Genomic DNA, 9,727 nt, shown 5'->3' with positions numbered 1-9,727 from the left:
TTATAATAGAAACATCGTGGGGCGTCCGTCCAGGACTGCATGCTCTGTTCACCGTGTACGGTGAAATCAAAATATTGTAGCAGGGCAAACGAGATTAAGCTTTGGAGGTAATATCTTACTTGTATTTCGTTGTTTTAAGCTCGATTCTTCTTCACAAACAAATGCATAGACTTTTAAATCTCTCGGCTCAAGTGACATTTCAAAAAGTAGCAACCTCACTGGCTATGGGTACCTACAAGCTTGCCAGTGAATTTGCACTTCTGTGGTACTTGTGAGTGCGGTCTAGTTGAGATGATGAAATAGATGGACTGAGTGTTTTCACAGTCTTCACGGCGAAGCATTGTTCGCATATATTCATATCGGTCTCAAACTAAATTGCAGCAGAAATGTCAGGCGCAAAAGACAGGATGCGTCATAAAAAGATGAGGAATCAGCCGAGTAGCGTTACATACTCCTCACCTGACTGGAGCGGATCACAGAAGCGCAACGGCGGAGACACACCCCATTCGGGTTGGTGCAAAGTTTTTTTTTAACAGTTTCATTTAATTGTCATTGTCCTGGTCATGATCCTTGTTTGACATGGGAAAAGATAACCTTTATAATCAGTGTAAGAAAGCGCTTGTCATACACTGGACGTGTGCAGGGCGCAGTTTTGACTCTTCATCACATATGAGGGGCGGGGGACCATCACCTTCAGACCGGTATCACCAGCAGGGTGGGTGGATGAGGGGACGCCAGGCTGGTGCCCAGGCCTATGCCCAGGACCTACCCAAATGCCTCACCGGTAAGACGCATTGTGTCATATGTTTATTTGATTTGCACAGACCGTGCCCCTATACTGTGACTGGCACAGATAATGAGTAACTGCATCCGTGTGAATATCTTCTGTCCTCTGCTCTTGTGTAGCTTCCAGTTTTGCAAAAGCCAGAGCTGCTGAGGTCAATGCCATGCTGAAGGCTGTTAACAAGACTACAGGCAGTTGTCATGTGTTTGGAGCGCTACCCAAGCACATGAGAAGGAGAGCAATGAGTCACAACACCAAGCGACTTCCCTGCAGGCTGAGGGAGGGGGCGCTGAAAATGGTACGTCCATGTCATACGTTCACACTAATGTTAATCTGATAGGATGGATCATTTCCAGTGAATGATTTCTAATGTTTTCTACCTTCAGGCACAATTTCTATCTTAGACCCACTGAATTGTCAATATTTTGATGAAATGATGCTCCCATGTTTCAAAGTTTGGGTAGATAATATGAAATACAATTAAACAGACTATACATATAGCTACAATTGCCATTAAATGGGAGAAATTCAGATACACGAGTAGTTGTGACAAGTGGATAGAATCCAGATGTAAAAATCCTGAAAGAAAAACAGAGATGTAATGAACAGTGTGAAAGTTCTAATTATATATATAGATTTTGTGAATAATTGAATAAGAAGATATTAATTTCAAATACCACGTTTCATTTTCAGTGAACAAAGTATCTGACAGGTTTGCACCGACAGTGGTCCTTAATATTTGAACAATTGAACGTTTGGTAGCGTTAAGCATTCTGTTGTTTTCCAGCTGGAAAAAAGTCAGCAGTCAGCTCAAAAGGGAAAGAAAGAGCTGTCCAAGAATAAGAGTCGCAAAGCTCGGCGGCGCCACGGCAACCTTCTTCTGGAGTTTAATCGACGACAAAGAAAGAACAAGTGGCTTGAGACGCACATCTGGCACGCTAAGCGCTTTCACATGGTGAAGAGATGGGGTTACTGCCTGGGTGACCGACCCACACAGAAATGTTACAGAGCCTGTTACAGAGCCATGAGTTCACATTGCCTTCTCCAGGTCAGCAACCCCAGAGCAACAGTTCACCCTGTGTCCATTTGTTTAGGTCTGATTAAGGCTTGTTTGTCTTCCTTAAAATGAGCCCTGAACCCTTTTTAAATTTCTTCTCGGATGTAAATAAGAGTAGCAGTAACAGTACTTGAATCTCCTGAGCTAAAACCTAGTGAGTTTTTGCACAAACTAGCAGACGTTTTGAATGAGCTTTTAAATAAACGACAGTGTGAAACCTCATCCTATCCATGTATCTGTGTTTTTCCAGAAAGTGTAACTGCTGAACAGTGAACTAATGTAACCTTCTCCACTCTTGATCAGGACCTATCTTACTACTGCTGCATAGAGCTCCAGGGTCCAGAGGATCTGCTCCTGAGGTCTCTCTCCAGGCTCACCAGCAAAGAGACAGGTCTGTAACATCTACTGCTCAACTCCTGTCACTGAAATTTAGGTGTTCAGATCCCTGTAAGACTGACTTACCTGGTGTGGGCTATGGTGGAAATGTAGTGAAGTTCCCTCATTTAAATAGAATAAAGGTCTGTAATCAATACTTTGCTGATAGTTAAGCAGTCTGATTCCAGGCAGGTTATACTGATATTGTAAAAATAATTTAATAGAACTTTGACAAGCACAGTCTTGTTATTTGCAGCTGTTCTCAGTGATTCACAGCATGAGGTATGTTCCACATTGCTTTTGGCTGGGCTGAGTGACTGATACCACGTGTCCCCGCAGGTCCTACTTTTGCAGCATCCCTGTGTCTCTCTGGTAGAAGAGAAGGCAGTGTAATGCTCTACAGACCTGATCAATACCCCAGTCAAGCCCTGGGCCCGGTGCTCTTCCTCTGGAGACCCTGTACCAAAGGCTCGGCCCACAGGCAGCTCTGGATCTGGGCCCACCCCACTGTAAAGCAGGTGAGCACTTCTTGAGATTGACCAGAGTTTACCACTGTGGAGATTGTGAGTATGATGATCCTCAGCTTGTATTGGTCGTCTTTCTGTAATGATCAACTCAACCCCCCCCCCCCCCCCACTCCCCTTTGTGGTCCTTTTGAGGAAAACAAAGTAAGCTTCAGTTTAGCAATATAAGAAGATGAGGTTATTACCCTGTATCTGTTTTTTTGCGAAAAGAGCTGTAGGAACAGGCCATTCTGTTGGAAGCGCTAAGGAATAACATTGCAGTAAGGTTGCATCAGTTAAGACAGTGGAAAAGATACCCTCAGGTCTATGAAGTTTGACCCGAATACTCCCCAGAGAGACTCCAGCTGACACAGAACACGCAACAGTTTTTTGTTTGTTTGGTGTTTTTTTTTTTTTTTTGGAACGCTCTGCCTTGCTTCATATAAAGAACACTGTGTTTGTCTTTGTGTGCTAGGACCTCTTGCCGGAGCTTAAGGCTGTATGCCAGTGTTCTGAGGCTGTGGTGCCGTCAGCTACTGCTGCGGTGCCCGTTCCTGCTCCAGTTCCCACCCCAGTTCCAGAATCCACACAGCCTTCCCCCACAGGGCAGCCGACCAGCCGGAAGCGCAAGAGGACTGATGGGAACCCTGACGGCCAACCTGCCAAGAAGATCGTCGGCGATGGTACTCGCTCTCCGACGACCCCTGTGAGCTGGCGGTCTCCTGTCAGTGGAATTGTGATTAGGTTGGCAGTATTCATTTGTGTATGGTTAACTCCATGTCTGTAGGTGCAGGCACGGTATGCTAGGCCTTAGAGTTAAATATAGCCATAGTTAAATAATTTGTTAATGACACACATTACGCATAACCTGGCCTGTCTCTCAGTCTGCATGCATAGCCATCAGTCACTCTGTCTTTCTGTTTAATTTGTGAACTGCTAACTTTAGCTCGTATTTCCGCACATAAACAGTGACCTCAGCATGGAAATTGTGCGCTATCGTCTGATTGGACCGCTCTCTCACACAGTTTTGTCTGAAACTTTGGAACCAGCCACAGACTGTGATGTAAGATTCCAGCTTTATTCTTTTATCCATTGGTTGGATTGTTTAGAAATTTATAAAGTTCATTTAGATGAACATGTTTATCAGTTTTATTTCTAATAAACAACTGAATATTATTTTACTAATTCATCTGTTCATGTTTTCCAGGCTGAAAGCAAAAGTAAGTCATGTGCTTTTTGGTGGCCAGAGCATTGCAAAAATCAGGACAACATGTCTCTTCACCAGCAACAGTCAGACATCTTCCAGTTGTTTAAAGGTTTGTTTTTGGCTTACCTGAAGTCGATGCGTCTCACTGTTTTATACATTTTATGGTGAATTATGCATTACTTTAAGTATTAAGCATTTAAGTATTGTTACTCTCCTCCTTTCAGTATTACATTCATTCTGTTCAAATGTCAAAACACATCAGAAATGTTACAAACCAGCTGTCTGGACTAAACTAAAATACCCAGATGTTTTCGCAGGTGTCTACTCCACCGCTGAATTCCCAGCTGGGACTGTGTTGGGTCTTACAGTGGACGACCCCAGACTGACCTTGCCCAGAAAGAAGGACAAAGCCCTGCCCAACCTGCAGAAGGCAGAAGGTAATGTCACAACCAGGGTATTTAGGGCATTCTGCAGAGAGATGTATAGAGAATTAAAAGCCATTTAAACAGAGCGGACAGAACACATACTGGGCATTAGCTTAAATCTTCCATGTTCCGTTTACATTTTTGCATTTATAAAAGGGATAATCCATACTGGCCTGGGGGTTCTGAGTCCTGAATGACTAGACGCTGAGCCGGCGTGTGTTCTGTCTATGCTTGTGTTGTACCGGTGGCCTTCTCTGCCCTGAAGCTGATTGTGGTGGCACACTATGCATCTGGCCCTGTGCTCCAGGGGAGCCTCTGCTTGTCCATGCAGATGACCCAGGTTCGAATCCTGGCAGGACCTTCTCTGTCTCACCCGTGCTTAAACCACAGTCTTTCGGGTTCAAATACCCTCTCATCTCTATCACCATATATGACCTCGTTTTAAAAGTCCAATAGGTTGCTGTTTTGAACAATACGTACAATTTTTTTGGGGGCTTATTAATGGTTCATCAGCAACGCTGGGGCAACGGCACGTTACACGTTAATGAAATAGGAATGTTTCACTTTTTAGAATCGCATGTAATGCATGATGTACATTTGGCTCTCTATTTCCTCTGTCTATTGTCAGGAACCTATTTCAGCAAGATGCGTGTCTCTGTGCAATGTTGTCTTAAAACAGTTTCATTTCATGCCTTCCAAGATACTCATGGATATTTCATATATACGTTGGAATAAAGACACAGCGTAGTCAAAGGGGTAGTAAAGCAAAACCAGAGGAAGAAGGAAGTTAAGTACAATGTAGTATTAAATATGTAATTCGTTCTCTATGTTGTTCTGGTTATGTAATCTTTTTGGTCATAGTAAGTAAGAGTTTTGGGGAAATAGAGCAGTAACATATCCATAAAACTCAAATACTGTTACAAACAAGTATTTCAGACATTGTAAAATGACAAGTGATCTTAGGTTAAGCCTGCTTTGTAAGTGTATCAGTTTGTCTTGGTAGTCAGCACAAATTTTTTTTTTTTATCTTTTTCAGATTAAATGATTGAATGTGAGCCTTATCACATGTGTAAATGCTGCTGTAAGCCTTTTGAATGGTTATGTAAGTGTGTGTGCTGTGTGTGTGTGTGTTTGTGTTCCTGTGTTTCAGGTGTGGATGAGGACAGGCTGAGGGACATTTCTCTGCGGGGGGTTCCAGAGCAGTGCAGTCATAGTGCCTTGTGGGAGCAGTCAGTCCGTGACAATGTTACTGACAATAAGATTTCAGAACAGGTAGCCCATTTACACTCTCATCACTTCTCTCACCCACACAGGGAATGCAGCTGTCGTTTTTGTTGTCATAGCAACGCGTAAAGCGGTGTATGACATGTGGTTTCTGAAAGGACAATGTACTGAGATGACACCAGGACTTTTTTTCTTTTTTTTTTTTTTGAACATTTAAAGCAGCTAATTCTTTTTCAAACTCCGTAGGAGAAATTAGTTTTACCCATTTTAAATGTTCTGTTATCATCATGGAAACCAGAGGAATGTCCTCTAACTTAATGCAGTTTCATTAAATAAAAATGTGTTATTGGTCATGTATCAGAAGGCTCATAATCAAGCTGTTTTAGCAGTGATCTCGTCAAAGACACCCAGTCAGCTTTAATGGCCTCATTTGAACTTGGATAGAGTAAACATCTTGTCATGCTGACGCTCCATTTTATCCCTGAGTTCTGTCGTGAAAAATTAATAATGTTTACCCCATCGACCAAACATGTCAAATATTGTAGGAATTTGGACCTACTGTGATCATTTAATGTTTACGGTAAACTGAAGAATTCAGAGTATTAAACTGTTTTCAGGTTTGCCACTTTTAATGATGCCCTGATAAGAGATGTATAGTTTTCTTGGTACTTTTGACTTTCCTCTGAAGTGCTGTGTTACAGAGGTCAGTGCAGTAAAGGCTGTGTATGAGAGTGTGTGTGTATGTCGTAACTGTTCCTACGGCGGAGTGTTCTGTGTTCAGGAGCTGAACAGGATGAAGAGTCAGCTTCTGGTTCCAGGTTCCAGGCTAAGCCCAGTACCCCTGCAGGGACGTATCCCTGTGTTGTTGGTCCATCAGCCTGGAAAGCAGCAAGGCCAAGAGATGGCCTCTTGGGGGACAGGTTGGGACCTTCTGCTGCCCAAGGGTTGGGGCATGGCCTTCTGGATACCTCTGGTATGCTCTACCCTAGGGATGACATTTTAAAACTCCATAGAGTCTCTTCATTTATCTCTACCAGCAATTTAACTTAAACTTGACTTCAACTTTTGACATACATAGGGGTGCATTGTCACATGTGTATGTGGTTGTACACTAATTGTTATTAGGTATTTGATTAGCTGATTTTGATGTGTTTCTTTTATGCGTATCATAGCTATACAGAGGGGTTCGCACTGGGGGCCTACAGGTTGGTCTCAAACACTCCCAGAATAAAGGCGTGGCCCACTTCCCTCACGACTACCCAGACTGCCCGGCAGGCGCCAGGTTTCAGCAGGAACAGGAGATGGACCTCCTGGAGAAGTTCAAAAGGTACAAAGAAGCTCCAGGAGATGAACTCTGTACAGAAGTAACTGCTGTGCATTTTTGAACAACAGCATTTGTTTGGTTTTTTTTTAATGCTCTGGTCAAAGTGAGAACTACAGAGTCTATACTATTATATCACTGTATTGGTATATATGTTACATTTATATGTTATATTTTAATAAAATATGTCTTATGTATGTGTTATATGCATCTTATATTTTACACTACTCAGACGGCCACCTTCCAAGAGAGCCAATTACATCAAACATGGTTGCCTGGCACCGTTCAGATGCCCCTGGCAGCAGCTGGTGGAGGAGTGGGAAGAGATTGTGAGGGAGGGTGGGGACGCAGGGAAATCTCCTGAGGACACGGTAACTGGACAGCCAACACAGCTGACAGAAATGTTATCACATCCTGCTAACAGCTCTGCGCCACGGGGCAGTTTCGCTGTCTTGCGGTAAGTGGTGCCGTTCCTGACTGGAGGGTTGAAATAAGGTAATCAGAGGCAAGAGAAGGATAGGGAAAACACAGACGTGCTTATTTTATAAAATGAGAAGACATTCAGTTGTCAGGAGGAATGGAATCCACTACACTAGACTGCACCAAAAATGATCTGTAATCTATAATAAACAAAGAACATGGAAAAGATTCTACAGTGTATAATATTTCAGTGTTATGGCCCCTTTGTTAAAGTCAAAGGATTTAAATCTCCTCCTGAGCTCTTGTATTCAGGTATATAGTTATCCAGAGTGTTTTTTTAAGAGTGGGTGGGTATGACTAGTATTTTTTTAAGGATTGAGGTTGTCCCCAGCTCTTCACATTCACTGATGTTTTGCCAGAATTACAAACACATTTTGAAGTTGGTCATATTAAATCTGAATCCTACATCAAATCTGTAATATATTAAGCATACACTACTGTCCATATTTATGTAGATGTGTATTATTTCATTGTTGGTTTATGAATAGCTATAACTGTCTTTATCCATTCCAGACTGAACATGAGTGTAAGGTCATCACAATGAATGGATAAATCCTACTTTATAAATGACTCATGTCCAAAGCAGCTGAATTTTCAGAATGAGTTAATAGTACCACTTAGTCTCTGTTTAACATCCGAAAAATAGCCAGTCATGATAAACAGTGAGAATGAATGATTTGGATTCATTCTTGTCTGTTTCTGGTGGCTCAGTCAGAGTTGTGATGTCACTAATCAGGATGTGATGAGCTGATTCATGTTCTTTCTTCTCCACAGGAACAGGAAAGCCCTAAAGCAGCTCTCAGCATGGTGTCGACCCACATCTTCAAAAGGACAAAGGGCACAGAGGGGCTCTCAGACAGCTGCTTTATGCCCAGCCTCTGTAGCGTCTCTCCAGACAGCCCATCCATCTTGTCTGGTATGGGTGCGTTTGTCTCTCCTCACTAAAGGTCATCCAGTGCTCCACGCCATGGTGTGCGTACCCACAGCCGACGATCTTCAACAGCTGTTGAAGGATCCCCACGGTAGTGGACCCCAAGAACCCCAACACAAAGACCATTTCAAGAGCCGAATCAAACGACGCAAGAAGGGCCATAAAACCCCTAGCTCTGCCCCGAAGAATGAGAGCTCTGATCCAAATAAGGAGCAAGGTTCTGACTCCACCCAAAGTCTTCCTATGGATCAAGGTTCCAGCCCCACTCGCTGCCTGAGTCCAGAACCAAGCTCAACCCCCATCCTCACTGTCAGTAAAGAACCAGGTATTGATCCCACCAACTCTGCTTCCTCGGGTGAAAACCTAACTATAGGACTGTGGCCGAAACCTCTCCCCAGTGTAACGTCCCACTGCTCACGACTCACCTTAGGCTGGATAACACAGGGCGACTTCTCACTGACTGCTGGGTGTGGGGAAGCTCTGGGCTTGGTCAGTCTTGCTGGTCTTCTCCAAATGCTCCTCAAACAACCTGCAGAACAACGTGGCCTCGTGCTGCTACGTAACCCTGCCTCCCTACAGTACCGCTTTGCCAAGATCAACATCGAAGCCTGATGCTCTGCTATTCAGTGTCTTCAGCCTTAAAACCTGAAAAAGGTCTCCAATCAGCATGCAGCTTCTCTGTGTCTCCTTATATAGCATAGGCTTTCCTAGCTGTGCTAGTATATGAGAGTGTACCGTAGCTCTTGCTGCCGGCTGTGAAAACTCATTTGAAAAATATGACTTAAACTGGATTGAGTTATTTGGGTTATCCTCACATTCTGACCACACAATGGTGTCTCATGGCTGCTATTATTGCATGTGCCTTTCCACAAAAAATGTGCAAATATGATATTTCCCGAGGAGATATTGACAATCTGCATGTGTATGGCAGTTTGATTTGAGGTGAAAGTATTGCCCACATTGTAATTTTCTTGCCAAGTTAACTAAATGGCCACTTTCTTTCCTCAGCATCTCCAGCAATAGTCTGGTTCATTTTATTTTTCCTTTCGGACTGAAAGATGTCAGAACTGTGTTGTGTTATAAGTAAAATCATAATTTATGGAAGAAAAGTGAGGAACATGGAGCTTTGGCACAAAACTAATCTCACCAGTGTTTTTTATGTTCTGTTATATTGGCTAAGGTTCCTATCTCAGTATGAACTGCGAACAAATATTTCAGTTCCATTTTCTGTTCTGTTTTCCTTTGAATAATCTGGTTGAAAATGCCAATAAAATTATCCAAAGTACTGCTGTCTGTCTTATTTTATCATTCAAATCTATATCACATCCATCTGTTTCATTTTTTTAGACTCGAGGGCTTGGAACAGATAGATTTGTTAATGTGGACAATCAGCATGGCCAACTTGCAAGTGCTTTGGCCT

General features: G+C 43.0%; 1 protein-coding gene across 1 annotated transcript; it reads left to right on the top strand.

Annotated features, from left to right (window-relative positions):
* The first annotated feature begins 386 nt into the window (after positions 1–386).
* Positions 387–8,919, top strand: pop1 (POP1 homolog, ribonuclease P/MRP subunit). The gene is made up of 15 exons (XM_030783110.1): positions 387–510; positions 644–784; positions 907–1,082; positions 1,572–1,832; positions 2,145–2,232; positions 2,556–2,734; positions 3,195–3,463; positions 3,689–3,782; positions 3,927–4,035; positions 4,244–4,363; positions 5,502–5,623; positions 6,357–6,548; positions 6,748–6,902; positions 7,129–7,353; positions 8,151–8,919. Exons 1-15 carry the CDS (start codon positions 387–389, stop codon positions 8,917–8,919), a joined length of 3,024 nt encoding a protein of 1,007 aa, XP_030638970.1.
* The last annotated feature ends 808 nt before the right edge of the window (positions 8,920–9,727 follow it).

The sequence above is a fragment of the Chanos chanos genome, chromosome 8 (assembly GCF_902362185.1).
Source record: "Chanos chanos chromosome 8, fChaCha1.1, whole genome shotgun sequence".
NCBI classification, from domain to species: Eukaryota; Metazoa; Chordata; class Actinopteri; order Gonorynchiformes; family Chanidae; genus Chanos; species Chanos chanos.
Note: the sequence above shows the minus strand (reverse complement) of the source record. Positions and strands in the feature narration are given on the sequence as shown.